The sequence below is a fragment of the Protomyctophum parallelum genome (assembly GCF_964188405.1).
Source record: "Protomyctophum parallelum genome assembly, chromosome: 11".
NCBI lineage: Eukaryota > Metazoa > Chordata > Actinopteri > Myctophiformes > Myctophidae > Protomyctophum > Protomyctophum parallelum.
In genome coordinates this window covers 25896771-25917726 of record NC_139707.1, presented here as the reverse complement: position 1 = coordinate 25917726, position 20956 = coordinate 25896771, and the positions used below count along the sequence as shown (strand labels likewise).

Genomic DNA, 20956 nt, shown 5'->3' with positions numbered 1-20956 from the left:
AATAAAAGGCGTAAGCCGCAAAAAAAATATCTTAAAAAAAAAAAAAAAAAAAGTTACTGTAATGATTTTCATTTATTGAATCGTATCATATCGTAACACCATAAAAAACGCTATTGTGTTACCCAGTTGACATTCATTGTATCAAGCATTGCTTTTTAGAAAGGAGTATTGCCTTTAACTGATATGCTTTATTGAAGTATCTAATTCCAGATGTATTCCTTTTTTCCACCATGGACATGGAGTATTAGAGTGTTTACAGAGCTGCAGGGTCTCTTTAGCCCTGTCTGTCCAGGGTGACACATGGGATTGCTGACCTGACTGTTTATTTTTAGACCACCGCCAGAGCCGCTGCATCCACGGTTCAACTGTCGTCAGGCAGTACTAAAAGCCATAGCCCCATGGCTGCATGCGAAACGTCCAGCGACCACAGTCTGCCACCCGCCACAGATAGATGGTGCTGTCACATTCAAGACCGTAAAAGATGGTGCATTCACATTATCACATTGGGTTAGACTATAAAAAATATGGTGCATTAACATGTTAGATACAGGCCCTGGCTGCCTGCAGTCCTGTGCACCAAGTTCGGGGAGCACCAAACGCCTGGTGAATGGATGAATGGAAAGAATGAATGGAATGAATGAATGGAATATTGCAAGTAACAGCATGGGAACACTGTCCGGAAACAGCCGGAATAGCACTACATCTGTACATCGGTGCATACATTTGTGTACATCGGTGCAAAACGTGAAATAAATTGAAAAAAATGTGAACCAAAAATGTGAACCATTCTTTTTTTAGTTTAGACATTTAGTTTGGACATTTAGTTTAGACAGTTTGACATTTAGTTTGACATTTAGTTTAGACAGTTTGACATTTAGGTTGACATTTAGTTTGACATTAGTTTAGACATTTAGTTTAGACAGTTGACATTTATAGTTTAAAGACATTTAGTTTAGACAGTTTGACATTTAATTTGACCTTTACTTTAGACATTTAGTTTGGCATTTAGTTTGACATTTAGTTTGGACATTTAGTTTAGACATTTAGTTTGACATTTACTTTAGACATTTAGTTTGACATTTGGTTTGACATTTAGTTTGACATTAAAGTTTAGACATTTAGGGTGATGTCAGCTAATTTGGGCCGCTTTCTGGTAATTAGCCTGGGAAACTAAGAAAAAGTGATGCATGACACTAAATTGGGTTTATATGATTAACATTGGCTGTTTTCAATAGGTTTGAGTTAAATGTATATAATAAAAAATAATAGTTTAGGCCCTATAGCTTTTGAAACATAAGCTGTCACATATTTTTTTGATTTTGCGTTTTCATGTAAAATGAGCCACCCGATCAGCTAAGATGGGCCACATTGCTTTTTAGCCTATTAGCTCCTTGCTCTTAAAGTTGAACAGCCAATAGATGCACATGATTCTTGCCACAGTTGTACTTACTACTTAACATAAAACAGTTGCTTTGATGGGTCTATGTGGTGGGAGATGCAATGCATCACATCTGATGAGGTGCAATCACATCAGTCATAGTTATACCGTAAGAACCTTTTACCTGATATTTGCCCTGAGCAGTCATACATGACTGAGTCCCCAGTTTATATAGTTTACTAATCTGAGGCTGAGCTCACTCTTTGTGAGCACTACACTGAACTTGTGTGCTACATGCCTACATTCGATAGTTACTATATCGTTACACCCCCAATGCTACAGGAACTGGCACCAAATATGAAAAACATACAGTAAGATTATATGGGCCTTAAATTAAACTGACTTGTGAATTGAATTGAATTGAATTGTGTTGATTTTTGTATTATCCATGGGGGGCAAATTGTCATGTTGCCATGCATGGTTTGCCCTGTCATATTCTGTCTTTCCAGTCTAACCTAAACCCATGGCATGCCAGCATTGAGCAAAGCTGTATTGATATCAATTATATCTCTAGTCCAACAATTTATGTTGGAATAATTTGCACTAAATTGTTCATTGCAAATTAGAAAATGGTGTGATATGTTGTCCTTATCCCCCCCCCCCCCCCCCCCCCCCCAATCAACAATTGGAGGCGTTCCCCTTTAAATCTACAGGAAGTAGCGCTGCACTGCACGTTTGTTTATGTTTAGATTCTCCCTTCCCGTTGCATCATTAATTTAGTTTACACGCTGACGCTGATCACGACTCTCTGGCTTCGGGAACCTGTTTCAACAACACAAGTACCGAACTTCCAGTTTCAATTCAAAGTTTGACAGAGCTAAACAGACGCTGATGGCCGACGGGTCGGACAATGATGTTGATGAGCCACCCAGTAGCAGTTTACCACCGCTCATCACTGTGTCTGATCTGCCGAGTGCTACGGCTGCAGGTAAAGTAATGAATGAACGAATCCAAGTGCAAACCAACCGTGTATAAATTATAGTCGGTGTGAAAACAACCCGGGTTCACCAAAGTGCAACAAGAAAGAAAAAAAGAAAACGACACTGTTACACAAACATGTATAGGCCTACAATGACACATCGTATGCGGAGATTAGAACAATGAATGCAGGAGGAGCTGCAGTAACACCAGCTGAAATGAAAGCCTGGGTACCGATGCTATTTTGATGAATTGAACATGGTGGACCCTGTTGTAAACAAGTGTAATGCTTAATTGGGTCGTCCACTCACAGTTAACAGTCTATGTATTGAGTTTGTGCTTGAAATGTACTGTCATTCTGCAAACTGTTAATACATATTTCAATCAATCAATCAAACCAGCAGAGGCATTAGGCAATGGCATGACTGGGCTGGGTGTAGCTCTGGTCCGGTCCATAGCCCTATTGCTTCTATGATTCTCATAGAAGCATTAGGGCTATGGACCAGAGCTAGGATGGGTGGGGCTTTTAGGTGTTTCTGTTTTCAGATTTTCTTCCCTAGGCTGTGTGTGTGCATTCATTGGCTGAAATCATTCCATGTGAAACTGGCTAAAGCTTGTAAACATTTAGCCCTGAAACATGACTGTCATGATTATCATGACATGACGCTTGTGAAGTACATGTGAACTAGTAAATGGCTAGTAAACATTTAATCTTAGGATATTAAAAGGGGGAAAACACAAGTGTGTTTAAGGGCTAGCTAGGCCTTAAGAGTTCAATGTTATTCAGGTGAAAACCTGGAGGAGGGTCTGGGATGTCTTTAACTATGCTGCCATTGCCAATTGTATGATCTCATAATGCAGTGTTTATCCTTCTGTAGGCCATTCACAATGGCCTCTGATTAAATAACATATGTTTGGATATTATTACAGCCAATGTCTCCTAACTGCTCCTGTTCACACCAGGCCGTAACCTGAAGGAATGGCTTTTGGAACAATTCAGCGACAAACCTGCAGAGCAAGAAGACATGCGCCTCCACAACGCGGCCTATGTGGGAGACCTGGACACCCTGAAGAGCCTTCTACAAGAAGACTGCTTCAGACAGTGAGGAAGGCAAACTTGTCATATGAGCATGTCTCTTTATGCCTCTAATGCAGTGGTTCTCAAAGTAGGGTCCATCTAGGGACCCTCAGGGTTCCTTGGGGTTTTTCCAAAATGGACCATACAATGATACAGGTCTACTTTAGTTATGGATCTTTAAAATGTAAAGACGGGCTGCCATGGCTTTTTGGGGGCATTTTAGTTTCAGTCTGAAACGGAAGGCTGTGTGTTTCTGAACCAATCGGTGTCGCATTCCTTCCGGCTATGGGACGCTTTGCTACATGGCAACACAATGTTTACAAGTCACAGATAGACAGACTGTCAGCAAAGCTTAATTGTGGCTTATTTCTAACCTATAATGTTTTCAGATACATATTTTAGCAGTCTGTCTGGATGTCATCTTGAATGAGAATAAAAACAGAGTAGTTCTGTAATCAAAACCAGCTGTGTTTGGAGGAACGCACAGCGATGGGAATAAAACAGTTGAATTAAATCAAAATATATTTTTATTCATGCTGGACTCGACATGTCATCACGTAGCACGTTTTCGTTTCCCATTGTTTTGGTATAGATTGTTAGGTATGCTCATATGATGACGGATATGGTCAAAGTGTGAACATTTTATTTTTCATTTCCCTACGTCTTTAAACTTTTTAGAACCACTGCTCTAATGCTACCAAATGAGTTTATAATTAGAACAAAATATCTAGGTAATAAGTCATTAATGACACTAACGATAACTTTAAGTTTGATGTGTGTTTACCAGAATGCTGCACAAATACAATAAGTGACATGGCTAAATGATGGGTAAAGGTCATTGCACACTGGCGAATTAGCGACGCGATGCGAATAAGCGATCTGAAAATGCGAAATATTGCATGTTGCAGTTCGCCTGCGAATCTCTGCAAAATACGACACCAGAGCGAACAAATAAAAGCGAAAACGGTCGCATTTTCGCACATTCGCCACTGATGGATGGTGGAAGCTTGCATGGACTTCAATTGTTTTTTTTTTAATGTGAATTATTCGCACGAATATATCGCGTCGCCAATTCGCCAGTGTGTAATGACCTTTAGTATTAAGAAATGAGAGCTACCAAAGCTAGGGACTGTACTGTAGAATATTAAGCAAGAATTTGTCTTTGTTCATTCAGCTGAGAACTTGCCGTTTTATTTCCTACTAAACTACGCCCCCATCCCTTTGTCGTCAGGCGTATCAATGAGAAGTCTGTGTGGTGCTGTGGCTGCCTGCCCTGCACTCCGCTGCGGATTGCTGCCACGGCCGGCCACGCCACCTGCATGGCGTTCCTAATTGCCCAGGGTGCCCAGGTGGACCTCGTGGACGTCAAGGGCCAGACGGCCCTCTACGTAGCGGTGGTCAACGGCCACCTGGACTGCGTCCGAATCCTCCTGGAGGCCAGGGCGGACCCCAACGGCAGCCGGCACCACCGCAGCACCCCACTCTACCACGCGGTGCGCGTGGGGAGACTGGACATCTTGCAGGAACTCATCAGGTGGGGATCAGCCGGCGGACAGAAACCCGTCCACCAGTGACATCATCGATGGGGAATCCAAGCTAATAGAAACGGCAATGGTCCTTTAATATTACTCTAAAAGACCCCCAGTTGTGGTTATAACATGCAAATATGTGCATTTTTGGTTTCTTCCTGATAGCTGAAAGGCTTTGAGTCAAAAGGCCCAATCGAAAAATACACCACTTTAGAAACACACTAAAATCACGGCACTCCGTCTTTAACACAAGGTGCACACCCTCCAGGTTCCACGCAGACGTCGATGTGGACTATCAGCTGGGTCCCCGGCCACTCTTCAGCGCCCGCACCCTCAACACCCTGGTGGTGTGCCCTCTCTACATCAGCGCCACCTATCATCACCTCCACTGCTTCAGCCTGCTGCTCCGGGCCGGTGCCCAGCCCGACTACAACTACACGGGCCCCGTCTGCCGTGAGGCCCTGGCGCGAGGCCTGGCCTCCTGTCTGCTCGACGCAGTCCTCCGCCACGGCTGCGAGACGTCCTTCGTCCAGCTCCTGCTGGACCACGGGGCCAACCCGGCCCTGGTACTCTGGGCAGAGACGGGGCTGGCAGAGGCTAACCGGGGGAAGATGGACCCAGAGGCGCTCGGGGTGTTCATGGAGGCTAGGAGTGAGTTATCTGTTATCTGATTATTGGGTGGGCTAGAGATGCTGGTGTAGTAGTCTTGCTGGTGGGGACAGATACTTTCTTTATTAAGGGCCACTTCACCCCTTTTGCAACCGGATCCTATTTTAATGATGGTTAGTACACAAGAAACGCTTTACATAGTGCCTGTGATGTCACACTGGTCTCACTTCCTTCCTGGACTACATCAAGGAAGTTTAGAGAAGGAAGTGTTATGGTGACGTGACTGGAGCCAAATCTCGCACCGAAAGTTACATGAATACAAAGCAGTAAATGGAGCAAGCTGGCCCAGCTCATTATGAGCTGGGCCAGCTTGCTCCATTTACTGCTCGCTTAATAATCATTAATTTCTGTATCAATGCGGACATAACGTGGTAAATGTTCATAAGCACACAATTGTACAAAATGCTTTTTACACTTGACTTATCTCCATAGTCCTCAGTACTGCAGCCCCACCATGCCATATAGGCTATGCCAGTCTAGCCTTAACATCTACATTTATATGTTATTCAATATATTACTTTAGCACAAAATATAGGCTTTTCTAAACCAAGCCCTCATTCAAAAGTTATGTAAGTGAGTAAAAAGAAATGTTATTTATAAAGCACCTTTCAAAACAAAGTTAGAAGGTGCTGAACAATTTGCACAGTATAAACAAAAGAAGACAGGGTCCTAGAGGCCATTTCATTATGATTTTCATCTCTGCACTGGGACCCCATGTTACAGACATGTTTACAATATTTTACAACAGTAGCTAATTATTTTGTTATTTAAAGCTGTGATTATTTATTTAAGAAGCACTATTCTGAACCAATGTTCGCCTTTAAATTAAAAAAAAATGTAATCATCCTTAACCTTTAAGCTAAGGGGACTTAAAATCATTGTTTTAATCGATGGCCTTCATGCCAAGGCAATTGGCCTTGTGCCCTCAAAAAGCTGACCACACTAAAGGCCAAGTGGCTCCCCCCCCCCCACCCTGCGAACCCCCACACGGAGTTGCACCACTGATTTTTTTTGGGACTCATAAGAATTTTTTGGGACTCATTTGAATGACCACCTGTGCATCCCGGGACCCATTACATTGAAAACCTATTTACATCACTGCTCATAACAAACATTATTTATGAACCATTGAGACCTGTGTCATATAATCGGTTCAGGCATCTAAAAGAAGACATCACAGTTTGTTTTCGAATCACTTGCTTTTCCATGTGCACAGAGTGCACAGTACATCATTTTATTTGAGGATTTAAACTGCAGCAGGTATCGTTTCTGTTTCGGGGGTATCACGAGATTTGGCTGCCAGACAGGAAACGGTGGACAGTCTCGCGATACTTGTAATTTTATAGAGGTATCTAAAGAGCAAAAGTGCTGGCTTATGCATATAAATAATATGCATAATCCTGGTCTCTAAAACTGACAATTGACACTGGGTGAAAAAATGGGTTACAAAAATTGTGGGCTAAAAAAGTATAATAAAATACAAAATATTAAGCCCTATTCATTAAAAGAAATAACTGATTTACAAGAACACAACAAATTAGCTTAAGCTATTTGCTGTTTTTAGTAGACATAGACATGTATAGACATAAATAATGCCATCTTATATGAGCATTAGTGAGGATCAATTATATTCTGGAGATACAGTTGAAATGGTCCTTTGGGAAAATTGGGACACAGGCTACATAATTGCTGATAACGCTGTCGTCCAAAAACGTCTAATGTCTGACAACATATTGATCTGGCTCTAACTCACGGCAGTTGGACAAGACGGTAGCTTTATGTTCACATTTCTATAAACCGTGTTCTTTTGTGCCATGTTTTGAGAAAATAGTTTTTTTTTTTTTTTTAAATCAATCCCTATGTCTTCCCAGGATGTCCTCAGAGACTGACCCACCTGTGTCGGATCAGGATACGCAGAGCAATGGGCAAGAAGCGTCTGAACCACATGACATCACTACCGCTCCCTGACCCCATCAAGAAGTTCCTGCTCCATGAGAACTGACAGGGTGTGTCCCTCTGCTCATCACAACAGATTTCTGCCTGGTCTGACTCAAACCATAAACCTTTCTTTTTGAAGATTTATTTTGGGGCATTTTATGCTTTTATTCAGATAGGAAGGACAGTAAACAGAGGGACAGGAAGGGTGGGAGATGCATTTAAAGTTCAAACCAGGGTCAGACTATAGCCTTACTTATGTGGTATGCGCTCTTACACCACCATAACCATTACTCTGCCCCCCCTCCCACCATAACCCTCCTTCGTGTCAACCTAACCATTCCTGATGGTTACAGCTTCATGACTACAGCCTGGTAATGCAAATTATATACATTGCAAATGTATCTAGAAGTTGCAAATTATATGCAACTGAACCAGTGTAGAGTATGTGTATGCAGGTGTTTGCAAATTCTGCTTTCTAATCATCTTATCAGAAGAAGCATTACAATAACATGATACATGGTTGACGATACGATACATGGACAATATTTGTTCATTATGGTGACACGATTCAATCATTTGATGAAATCGATACAGTAACTATTTAGCAAATACATAAATTTTTTAAATGTATTTATTTATTATGGATATACAGTTAACAGTGATTCTCTGGCAAATAGATGGACATTGTATTTGAACACACATGGACAAAGACAAGACCCGCACCTTGACATGAATACACACATTTTTTGATAGACCAATTATAGCTATGGAAAAGTAATTAAACCCATCCTTTTTCTTAAAATTGCTAAAAGTACTTAGTATTGATTAAATTGATTAGTTATATTGCAAAATGATTCGATACCGATTATTTCCATTGCAAAACGATACGATACAATGTCAAACTAGATAAAGTGCCAATCGGCACAGGTCTCCACCAGGATTCTTCCTCAGCCTAGTGGGAATATGCGTGCACAGTTTCATCGCAATCGGACGCTGCGTTGAGGAGTTGTGGCCATTTGCTACTCCTGAAAACTGTAGGAGCCAATCGTGGCCAATCAGGATGAGAAATCAAACAAACCTGTCTTGATCACATGACTATGGAGATCATGTGTACCGATTTGCGTGAAATTTGGATAAAATGTGAAGGAGTAATAATAGATAATGTGTTTTACATATGTCGGCCTCCTGGTGGCGCTATAAAGAGCAGATGTGAAAAATTCCAGGCAAAGGTTTTTCCTTGGCCTCTAGGGAGTTGGCATACAAAGTTATCCACAGATCCGTGCAGTTAGAGGTAAAACACTTTTGGGCCAGTTATAGCGCCACCTTGAGGCTGAGTTGAAATTGTTCATGTGGCATTTCGTCCTCGGCCTAGTGGGAATGTGGGTGCCCAATTTCACGGAAATCACGCGATGTGTTCATGATTTGCAGCATTTTGTTTGAAACTGAGCACTCCTGTGAATTTTGGAAGCCAATCTTAACCAATCAGGATGGAGTCTGAGAAATCTGAAAGACCGGTTTGGTTGCATGGCTCTAGAGAGACTGTACCAATTTGCGTGATGTTTGGACACAATCTGTAGGTGTACTGTGCAAAAACTTGTTTTGCACAAAGCGGCCTCCTGGTGGCGCTATAACAGGCCGTTCTGGAAAGTTTGGGGCAGAGGTTCATGGTTGGCATCCAGGGAGTGTGTGTGCAAAATTTGGCATCGACCCGGTTAACGGTGGCCGAGATTAGCTGCTCACGGACGGACGGGCGGACACACGGACGGACACACGGACGGACACACGGACGGACGGAGTGCAAAACATACTCTCCCCCATGCCTTCGGCTGGTGGAGACAACAATACAATACGATATTTGCCGTTTACATATCGATATACTTTGATTTTTTTAATTGAAATCGATATTTCGATAGTTACTATATCGTTACACCCCTAGGTTTTTGCTGATTTTTATTTAATTCATTAGCACATTTTAGCTGCATGCCGCAGTGAGAAGCACTGACTAAAATATATTTACAGTAGAGTCCGAACTATGCTGGATTATTGAGTATGATCATTTATGAAAACACCTTAGCCTGTAATAACTTGACCAAAATAGGAACGGCAGGATGAAAGTGGAACAATGGCCGCTATATCAGTCAGCCAATATATCAATCTGGGCCTGGCTTTAATTTATAGTTCTATAATCTGAAGAGGAGAAGCTGTGGCTCAGTGATACACTTTAACTAGATACTATAACATGTTCTTGCTCTACTGTTGCTCAACTCACACTGACTGCAACAGTACGTTTTGTGTAGTCTGTAATCGTTATTATATGCTTCCACTACGAATAAATAAAAGGGTCAAAGTAGGCTACCCAGGCATTTGTGCTCATTAACTTAGCTTATAGTATGTTTTGATGGTTGGGCGCCCCTGAAATGCATTAAATGTTAATTAAATTTATTTTGAACACTGATTATGTCAAACAGACTGTCCGACAGTGATTGAAGACCCATCATGGTTCAGTATTGAAATGTCAGAGATTGAACAATCCCTTTTGTAGCAAAACTGCCACAAAGACGAATCAGTCCCATGAATTGTGACAGTTAAGTGTGGTCATGGTTAGTTATGGACTAAATACCAACTGAAACTTAATTACAGGGAGACAATCTCTTCTGGAAAATTAAGTAATTTACTTATAATCATGAATGATATCTAAGAGAAATGCAATTCCTATTATTTAGATGCTATGCTATTTATTTCTCGGATGGTTGGCTTCGGTGTGAGACTGTTTTACCAAATCTGTTTTTGGTTGCTGCTGTTTCGCTTTTTGTGAAAAATATGAATGGCATTTCCTTGTATATACTTAACTGTATAGTACTGTAAATGTCCATATACATTGCTTTGTATGTCTGATCATAAACGTGATCATGTGGCTGAGCATAAATGTGCAAATATCTTGGGCATGTTCTATGTGCGTCTGCATAGTGTACATTTACGGATGGTCATTGTAGTAGACTCAGATTGTACTGTTACCTCCACAAAATAGTATAGACCCGTGGTTCTCAAAGCTGTGCCAAAGGTGCATTGTGAGGTTGTAGATGTGCTGTTCATGAATTCCAATTTCAAAATGTCACCCATACAAAATAGGGATGCTAGTTTTAAAGTGGTTAAAATGTTTAAGTAATAGTACCCTTTATTTTTTTTAAGATGTATTTTTGGACTTTTATACAGTAGACTGAAAGGGGAGAGAAATGGGGAGTGACACGCAGCAAAGGTCGTTGGGATCGGAATTCGAACCTGCGACAAGGCTGTCAGGTTTGCATTGTAGCCTAGGGTGCCCGGACACGCCATGCTGGTGGCCCAGGCCATAATTCAAGCTTATTCTATAATTATATTAACATTAATGTGTGGTTGTCATGAAAACCCCACGGCACACCTGGACTTGTTTCACAGCACGCCATTTGAGAACCACTGACTCTCTTAGCCTGAAGCATTGTAACGGACCCCGGGATGGTGAAACTTTTATTGTGAAGGGCTTCCTGCCATGTTGGGTCTCAGACCTTTATTTCACTTGTTTCCTGTCTAAGCTTCAGAAGCACATCAATGGGCACTGATTAGGCTGATCAAGTTCACCTGTGGTGCTGCTGCTGATGCCCATCATGGTGCCGCAGATGGCAACAGTTAAAACAGCCTCAGTGGTAGAGGAGCGTGAACGACATCACTATGGGACCAGTACACAAATTATGCTTACGATAGGAAGTTTGGAAAGGAAGGCTGAAGGAAAGGACTGACGGTCAAAAGCCAAACTTTATGGAACAAATGGACGCCAAGCAGTGAAGCACATGCCACTTTAGCACCCAGCTGGAAAGGGGACAAGTTCTACTGTAGCGGACCCAGCTGGCCATGAAAGGTTGAAGACTGAACTGATGATTTTGAAGTTTCTTTATTCGTATATCGTAGAACTGACAAAAACAAAGGTAAAAAATGCATCATAAATCAGACAAATTCCGGTAGATAACATCCATCCATTATCCAACATCTTATCACCATAACAAACAAGTTCCAATAAACCATAATTACATATCCCATACCCATACAGTATACATAGCTTAAAACTTCCATATCAAAATGCAATATGAAAACCACTACAATAAACCTCGAACAATAAATCACAAGAATAAGACAAAATATTCACCTTGTCCCCTTTTCAGCTGGGTGCTAAAGTGACATGTGCTTCATTCACTGCTTGGTGTCCATTTGTTCTATAAATAAAAGACCAATATTATTATGAAGAAAACAAGATGTTAAGACCGCTAAACCAAATAGAATAAAGTTTACCTTCAGAAAAAGCGTTGTTTATGGCTTCTGAATGTAGGTCTTTTAACATGTAATGTCTATGGAGTGACATCACGTCAACACCACTAGGTCTGGAATGGCTGTGAGACAGGCCTATTACCAGCCAAGGTGCCTGGACCACTGAGCCATGGCCCAGGCTGTAGTCATCAGAACCGGAATAAGAAATACCCCAAATTCCCCGTGCGTCATAATTTTAGGGCCTTCACAATAATAATATTATTGTGAAGGCCCTAAAATTATGACGCAACTTTGACTAAACTTGTTGGATTCATATTATGAATCCAACAAGTTTAGTCAAGTAATTGGAACAGTTTGTTTGGTAAATCCATGTTTTATTCCAACTCGTAGCGACTGGCGGGACTAAAAACAATCAGTGGTGACCAAAACAAAGTGACGCAGGAAAAAGCCGGAACCCCCAAACTGGAATAATGGAGGTTTATTTTTCAGTTTTTTTAATCATGTGGTCTAAACCACACCTAGACCAGATCATATGGAAATGTAGTAACCCAGACCAGGCTTTCCTCCGATGTGGAAAGCCTGGTGACGCGAGGTTACTGGTCTCTAGGGGCTCTAGGGTAACTGATTCAAAAGTTTGGTCAACTTTTGTATTTAGTATATTTTCTGAAACTGAACAGAAAAGTACTTGGGATTAAAGGTCCTTGGATTAGTTTTTTCTTGTATGCAGTATACGCAAGGTATGATTTTATGGATTGACTATTTTAAGCGTAGAGATTTTATAAGGTTTATGTGGTTTTAAAGTGTTTGAAATACTAAATAGTTGCAGGTTGAAAGTATGAATGGGGACATATACAATGGCCACCAATGTACGGAAAGTGTTGAGATGTCCTCTCCCAAAGTACGATTATTGTTCATGCTTCCTGTGTCTGTTAGCCATCTCCTTGAGTAAACATGAAAGAATTATTCGTTCTCATTTCCTTACAACCTCTTCCAAGATCTGTTTTAGTCCAAACTTTCCTTGCCTCTGTCATGGACACAGTCTGTGCTTTGGTTAAATCTAGAAAAACAAAATCACTTCAGCGTAAATATCAGGGCAACACAATGCACAGCTGGTGCAGGACTTTGATCTGGACAAGCGTCGGTACACTGTATGCAGCTAATCAATTCTGGAAGGTAATTCTACTCACTCATATTTTTGGTTTTGTTTGCATACCTCATTGGGTATAATTCTTTAATTAAGACTTGCTGATTATATAAACCAGGGATCTCCGGATTGAGAAGCTGCCTGTACCGGTGCATCCGACCCTGTGTGGATAAAGTGTATAATATGATCCCATGTCTCCCTCTGGCCTGGTGCCAAATGGCAGCAGGCCTTTGCCTTACAAAACAAAAAAAAATTACATCCAAAAAAGTAGTTTTTCAGGGATCAAGGAGCGACTCTTTCACCCACGTATTGTTTTAAACGTACGCAAAGATTTACAAGGTTTCACGGATCCATAAAACTCACTCAACACATAAATGACTCCATAAAAACGATGGAGTCATGATGTGTTTTACTCCAAACCAATCAAAACACACACATCCCTGTACTTTTTAAAAGAATGAAATGTTATCATGTCAGTGTTGGACAAAGGGACAGCTACGGTATGCTGAAACGGAGGCATCCATTTATTTAATACAGCTGAGTGAAAATTTACTATTTATGTTCTTTTTCTGCAGTCATGATGAACAGCAAGGATGCCAAGAGGGGAGCAGGACTCCTGCTCCAGCTTCACCACGGCCCTCCAGAGGCTTGCATCATGGATGATGACACAGCCAGCTAGCTCACTGATGGAGAACACAGCAGCTCCTGTGATCTGCTGGGGGCCTGGGTATGAAATGGTTTCTCACGGTTGTTTGAATTTGGAAAACGTCGCTCACTTTTCCCTCTGTCCCTCCCTCTCTCTGTTTCTCATTTTTTCTGCGGTTCACCCCCTCTCTGTGTGCTATTTTGAGCTTGTTGGAGATGCCTGGTGAGGTGTCTGATGCTCTCTGTTCAGAGTTTGGGGACTGCCCATAAGACCAACATGCCGTTAGTCTGACCTACGTGGCCGGTTAAGCCTGAGGCTAGGGTTAGCAACCTACGTGGCCTGTTAAGACTGAGGTTAGGTCTAACAAAATAATACTTTGATCTCCGGTTTGCTGTCATTTAGAGTAGGTAGGGAATTTATTTTATTATTTTGGATGGGTAGCAAGGATTTTTTTTTTTTTCCTACGGCAATAACTTTTAATAACTTCAATATTTGCCTGAGTATAGCTAGCTAGTGCTACAGGTTAAAAGACAAAAAACATAGCTAACGTTAGCTAGTTAGCTCACACACACTACACAGTAACATCAACTGAACTTACAGTCAGCAGATGGGATCCACCCGTCGTGCTCTCCGGGACGGAGAAGCTTTCTCTCTTGTAGTAAGTCAAGTATGTCGTTAAAGGTATATTCAGTGATTTCACTTAATTCAAATATCACTTATTTTTTTGTTTTGTTGTGATAATCCTCTCTACTATAGAGTGTGCTGACCATATAAGGAGTTCCTCCCTGTCCCCAGTTAACCCCTGGGGGTCAAAAAACCCCAGCCAAAAACGAAACCTAAGGTTTTTTGAGTGAAATCACCGAATATACCTTTAAACAACTCCTTTTTGTCCAAAACATTTGCGCACGTGATATTTTAGATGAAAGAAAACTTTATTTTGACTTTGCGCGATAGTCACCAAAGAGAATTTTAGTGATCAAAGACCTTTTTGGTCTGTCGGATTCTGACTTTTTTTTCTTTTTACCAAATGCCAATAAAATCATCTGGATATCAGCATATTTAATAGAGTCGGTCGGCAACCGGAGACCAAAGTATTATATTTTGTTATAGGCCTTAGGGTTAGCAACCTACGTGGCTGGTTAAGAATGAGGTTAGGGTCAGGTCGGAGCTATGACGTGTTACCTGGAGATTGCCCCTGTAGAAATGAATGGAGTTGGACAGGACGTGTTTGTTATCATTGTGGAACTGCTGAATGGGCCGGGGTGTAGTGACGGTTGAGGAAACCGCGTCTTTGGTGAAGTGAAGGCCCAAACACCCCATGGAAAAATCCAGGGGCCTGGGAACCACTGGACTTTGCCAGAGCAGGAACCAGCAGGGATCAGCAGCACTCCAGAAAATGTGGTTCTGGTGTCCAAATGGTTCTGGCAAAGACAAGAAGGAGAACTTGTCTTTCTCAAAGAGCCATGGGAAGTGGAGGACTTTTACAAACATGCTGCATATTGCATACAGTGCCAAAATGTGTGTGATGCGTGCATGTGGGTGGATGCAACTTTGGCGGAATTTCAGAAAGAAATCGAGGATGACAAAGAAATGTATAAAGATGGCAGATCTACAATCTCACAATGTGCCTCAATGTTATGTGAGCGTGTAGATCAACAATTTTTGAGTGGTACCAACCATAGACATAAAGGCCTCTTCCGGCTCTGGGGCGTGTTTTCTCGAGAGGACAACATTTTCCCGAGATTCCTTGCGAAGCATAGTGGATGCATGAGCGGAAGCTTGTCAAGCTTCCGCGAGCGTAATGTAAGTCCCGGAAAAGACACGCTGCGATTGGCCAGTGGGCATCTATATATTCTTTTATATCTATGACTCCAACTACCAACTATGTATGTCCAAATTAGTACGGCAATAGCATTGGTTGACCACCAAGTGTCACTGTTGAGCAGCCTAACACACACACACACACACACACACACACACACACACAGCACCACTCCGTTCAGACAGGTCAGATTTTTATTTTTTTAATAAAGGGAAAAAAATATGTTCACCTACTGTATGATGACGTGCCCAAAATAAGGATGCCAAGTTGAAAGTGGATCATGAATATTTGGTTGCAGACAAGAAAACTGGTGATGTCATGTCGCCAAACTGATATCAGACAAATCTGCCCCCCCCCATATATATATATATATATATTGTGGCGTGTGTAATGGAAATTCTGAGTGTCAGGCTACATAAGAGCTGAATTGGAGGTTATATGAATGCTAGGCTGTAACAATTGCTGATGATAACTCTAAATGATGATAATGCTCCTGATGCAACTGAACCTGTGTGTACAGTAGGCCTAATACAGTATGTGTATATGGGTGTTTAAAAAAAAATCCTGTCACTGTGAGGTCTCTAGATGGCACTGTCTTCCTTTCATGCATGGCAATAATGTCTCTATTGCTCTCTCTCTCTCTCTCTCTCTCTCTCTCTCTCTCTCTCTCTCTCTCTCTCTCTCTCTCTCAGCTGAAGATCTGAGCATCTGCCCTCAATAGCCTCATCCCTTCAGATCTCATTAAGGCAAGTCTTTCATTAACGGAACACACACGCACAAACAGACACGCAGTCGAAATGAGCTCCTCTGCGCCAGCATAAAGCGAAGCGGCGATTGGACAGTTGGTAAACCACTATCTTCCTGTGGGTAGTTTCCACTGCGAGGGGTTTCTCTTTCAAGTCCCCCCCCCCCCCCACACACACACACACACACACACACACACACACACACAGAGACAATATATAAGGCAGCTTAGTATTGGAAGTTGCACTGATCAAAAGCACAGCACTGTCCATTTAATTTTCTTGCAAAAGACTATATTTGCTGTGGAAAGTGTTCATAAAATGGTTGATTGCCCTAACTTAAAACTTACAAAAAAATACTTAATTAAAATGTTACTTCGGAATGTCATCTTCTAGATCATCTATAGTAATAGTAGTAATAATATTGAACAAGGAATCCCATGAGCATATTAAATTACCTTTCTTTTAATGACAATCTAGCATTTTGGAAATTGGCTGAAAATAATTATTTTTTATTTATGTTTTTTCGCCTCTGTGGTAGAAACGGGGGAAAAAATTGCAGAACATTTTGTTGTTTTCCTCAGATAATTAAGAGTCTGGAAAATATTGAATGTCGTGTGCTGTTGTTTATTTGTGCCACAAACTGCAATCAAAAACCCAGCAGACTCTGCTAATATCACTGCGGTGTTCCACTTCTATTTGCGGCCAACATGCAAAGGATGTTACAGTAATTATTTTGCAGCTCTTCATGAAGTGACCACAACATTCAGCTAACTAGGAAATGTTAGATTATAGTTATTTCTGTGGATTTGGCATACGTGGTATGACGGGTGCGTGCATGCATATTTAATGTTTAAGTGATACCTGCATAACGTGTGTGTGTGTGTGTGTGTGTGTGTGTGTGTGTGTGTGTGTGTGTGTGTGTGTGTGTGTGTGTGTGTGTGTGTATTTTTATTTTGTGAGTGCGTGTGCACTGTGCGTGCATCTCTGTGTGCATTATGCATTGCAGATGTATCTGGGAAGGAACTACTGAAAGGAGGAAAGATATCATTCTGGTTTGTTTAGAGCACAACTCACCTGCAAGTTGTTAGGCAGTTCCACCACAATCACTTTGTGTCTGCCTCTTTATCAGGCTGCCTCTATTCTTGCACTTGCACTGGCACATATTACAATTTTGTAATTACCACACGCTTTTATTTGAATGATCTCATTCCTCGGGCGTTCCGGAACTTTTCGTTTCCTCCAGTGTGTTTACCACACACAAACACGAATGCACTCACACATGCATGCGCGCGCGTGCACACACACACACACACAATGGAGCACTGGCGTTGTTCCAGTACAATTTGGACTGAATGCTACTCTACCTTTATCAATCTTGCATTCGTTTAATCGTCGGTAAAACTCTTTACACATAAGACAGCTCAAAGTGACTCACATCCAATGACACAACTGACGTGAAATTGGAGTTGAAGTCGTCCAAAAACAATTAAAAGAGCAGCCTTTTTCTGTTTGTAGTTGTGTCTGGACGATTTAAACGGACAAGCTTGGGTGTGGACGAGTGATTATCCAAATATTGATCATTTCTTTCATTTTTGTGTCACACTGTAACGCAGCACATGTGGATTCCATCTCCACGTGCGGAAGTATTTTTCCTCCCATTAAGGCTGTCTGGCCCCATAAACAACTCAATCACTGCTCCAACGTCCTTGAGCTTTATTGACTTCATTAAGACGTATATAGTCGGAAATATTGACTGAAAACTATTTACCTATAAAACGACGTCTTTTAATTAGAAACCGCAGAGTGGCTTAATGAGTCTTAATTTGACAGTTTTCCAAAAGGATGTGGTGCCGTCAAATGTGGCAGGACGGATGTTCTTGCTTCTGTAATGTCACAGTCTCTTACTTTGCTCCCATGCTTAATTAGTTCCCTTTATTTTGTGGGATGTTATAGTTAATGTGCTTGCACCATTACTGGTCCCTAAAGCACTGGTCCAGAATTATAAAAGCTTTTAGACACTAAGTAGAATTTGTATGGAAAGGTTTTGAGCTGCTGTAATGTTGTAATTGAATTTCAACAGGTTATATGGGATTTAAAATGTCAAACTGGATTATACATCATCACTTTGTGGTTTGAACGACCGGTGAACACTCATGTAATGGGACCTTACTAATACGAAAACTGGCCAGGTTATAAAGCACACACACACACACACACACACACACAGTATCTGCTGAGACAAAACAGTCTACGAGAACAGGGAATGAACACGGCATCCATGTGAGTTTGTCAATACCACATAATGCCCCATATATGTGGTGGAAAGCTGGGGCTTGTATGTGTGTGTGTGTAGAGGGGAGTGGGTCGTGGTGGGGGAGGGTTGTTAATGGCAGCATGACAATGTCCATTACACCAAACTACCCATGCTTAATTACTTCCGCAGAGCTGGGGCGCTCATGGGAAGGATTTTCCGCAGCTGAGAAGATCCCGCATGGTTCAGAGAGGGAGTTTCAGGGATCTTGGACGGGGAACAAAGCGCTGAAACTGTCATGGTGGGAGGGGAGGGGGTGCTCAGTCCACACACACACACGCACACACACCTCCTCCAGAAACGAACCAGGAACCATCGGGCAGCTTCCCAAACCGCTGTCCGACAACAACAAGGCAGACAGAGACCCAGGCGGGAAAGCAGGAGGGAGAAGAGGAAGACAGTCATTGGGTTGGTGGCAGGCCACCACTGTGGGAACGGAACCATGTCAAACTGGCCTTGGGAATCCCACAGGAACCAGCAGGCATGGATGGAAAAGCCGTTTGGGCAACTCGAAAGAAAACTCCACATGACCAACATTTCATTTACCTGCCATAGTGTCAACCACTTACCCCTGTGTCGGATCGGTAGTTAGACTGGCATATTCGCCGATACGGATATGACCCGATATGTGACTCCTCCCAGTATTTTCAACCACAAGTCGGCTCTAATGAAACTTCACAATTGACCAAAATACTGGGCAAAATAATGGTGGTTTTCGTTTTTAGCCACATTAACACAGTTGGAATGTTAAAGAATGTTTTTATTCCATCAGAAAGTATTTTTAGTGTCATTAAGTCGTTGTAATTACATTGCAAAAATGTCTCTATAATTACAGATTATTTTCCGTATTTTGGGGGTGTGAACATTCCTGCACGTATTTACATAGAGCTGTTTCGATTGGCCATACCTATGTATTGTTCTCCAGTTTCACGTAGCCGATCACCGCCCATAAGTAGCAACGTGTTCAGGCTGTCGGTAAACACAACATCATTCTTGTTGTTTGTTTGTGATGGCTAGTAACTTTGAATCGGAACGCTTGCTTAACGCTTTAAATGGACATGCACAAGACGTAGCTGTACATGTACAGTATCTCCTGGGAAGATTTATTTTAGATTTCATACACGGTGACAGTGAAATTGCAGAACATTTTGTTGTTTTCCTCAGATAATTAAGAGTCTGGAAAATATTGAATGTCGTGTGCTGTTGTTTATTTGTGCCACAAACTGAATTCAAAAACCCAGCAGACTTGGATTATAGTTATTTCCGTGGATTTGGCATACATGGTATGACGGGTGCGTGTATGCATGTTTAATGTTTAAGTGTGTGTGTGCGTGTGCGTGTGCGCGTGCGCGTGTCCTTATATACGAGTTATCCTTACAGAATCAGCTCCAAGGCCATAGTGGAATGCCACATCAAATCAGTCATTTCCTCCCTTGATAAGCTGCTTCCCAGATCCCCTAGAAGAGGAGAGTGAACAGGACTGAAAGATATTTAGGAGAAAAGTTCTGGCAATGGTGATATTTGGCTCCGATTCTTGATTCCCTTCTCCATTCTGATGGAGTTGGATAATGCTTTTTTTAACGTCTCTGAATTATTTCCTCCCAGGTTTAGCCCCTACATTGAATAGTCACCAGGCATACTAGACAATACTTTTATAAAAGCTATATTATTATGTCTATTGTATATCGTATCTGCTATCTCTTCATTCTCAATTATTTGCTTTAAGTTTGTATAAATTGGCCCAGGCCGTAGCGTAACGGTCTGGGCACCGGACTGGTAATCCAGTCGCAGTGTGCCGCGGGTTCGACTCCCGGACCCGACACGGCCTTTACTGCATGTCATCCCCCCATCTCTCTCCCGTTTCCTGTCAGCCTACTGTCTGTCCCTTCAAAAATCAATAAAAGGCGTAAGCCGCAAAAAAATATCTTAAAAAAAAAAAACAAAAAAAAAACAAGTTTGTATAAATTCCTCCCAGATGGATTGGAAATTCCGTACATACAATGCTAGTGAAAGCCACGCCTCCGGAATTTCCAATCCGTGCTATTTCACCGTGTTTGGGTGAGATCGGGTTTGACATTTTTTACTATATTGTGCTATTAGGTTACAACTCGGACGGGGTGCCCCTCCGCTACAGTCTATGGGGAGGATTTCAGTGTACAGTGTCATGTACAGATTTTGGGGTTTTCTAGGCGTCTATGTACGGAAATGGATGAGACCGGGTTGATAAATTCGGTCAGTGAGACTGATTCAATTCAATTAAATTCAATTCAACTTTATTTAAAGGACCACTTCACCACTTTTCAACCTATCTTCATTATACTAGGTCCTCACTAATAATCATGAAAAAATGGCTCATAGGAGGGCTGTGGGCAGAGATCACTTTTAACTCTGGCCTAGCCCCTGTTTGTTGTCACAAGATTC

At 41.8% G+C, this 20956-nt stretch overlaps 1 protein-coding gene across 3 annotated transcripts; it reads left to right on the top strand.

Moving 5' to 3' along the window:
- Positions 1 to 2198: 2198 nt before the first annotated feature.
- Positions 2199 to 13653, top strand: asb1 (ankyrin repeat and SOCS box containing 1). 3 transcript variants are annotated; one of them, XR_014569912.1, is made up of 6 exons: positions 2199 to 2366; positions 3320 to 3458; positions 4666 to 4968; positions 5232 to 5614; positions 7504 to 7754; positions 7938 to 8524. XR_014569912.1 is itself a non-coding variant. In XM_083775893.1 (6 exons), exons 1-5 carry the CDS (start codon positions 2270 to 2272, stop codon positions 7632 to 7634), a joined length of 1053 nt encoding a protein of 350 aa, XP_083632019.1. In that variant the 5' UTR covers positions 2199 to 2269; the 3' UTR covers positions 7635 to 7638; positions 13586 to 13653. The 3 variants fall into 3 exon arrangements, 2 of the variants coding, with proteins under 2 accessions (XP_083632019.1, XP_083632018.1); XM_083775893.1 differs by lacking the exon at positions 7938 to 8524 and adding an exon at positions 13586 to 13653 and having other exon boundaries at positions 7504 to 7638; XM_083775892.1 differs by having other exon boundaries at positions 7504 to 8524.
- The last annotated feature ends 7303 nt before the right edge of the window (positions 13654 to 20956 follow it).

What these genes read in the sequence shown, in the direction of transcription:
- asb1 (XM_083775893.1), top strand. Translation starts at nt 2,270, where the DNA reads ATGGCCGACGGGTCGGACAATGATGTTGATGAGCCACCCAGTAGCAGT. An exon ending in GCCGAGTGCTACGGCTGCAG is followed by an intron (nt 2,367 to 3,319) that starts GTAAAGTAATGA and finishes TGTTCACACCAG; the next exon opens with GCCGTAACCTGAAGGAATGG. An exon ending in GGTGTTCATGGAGGCTAGGA is followed by an intron (nt 5,615 to 7,503) that starts GTGAGTTATCTG and finishes ATGTCTTCCCAG; the next exon opens with GATGTCCTCAGAGACTGACC.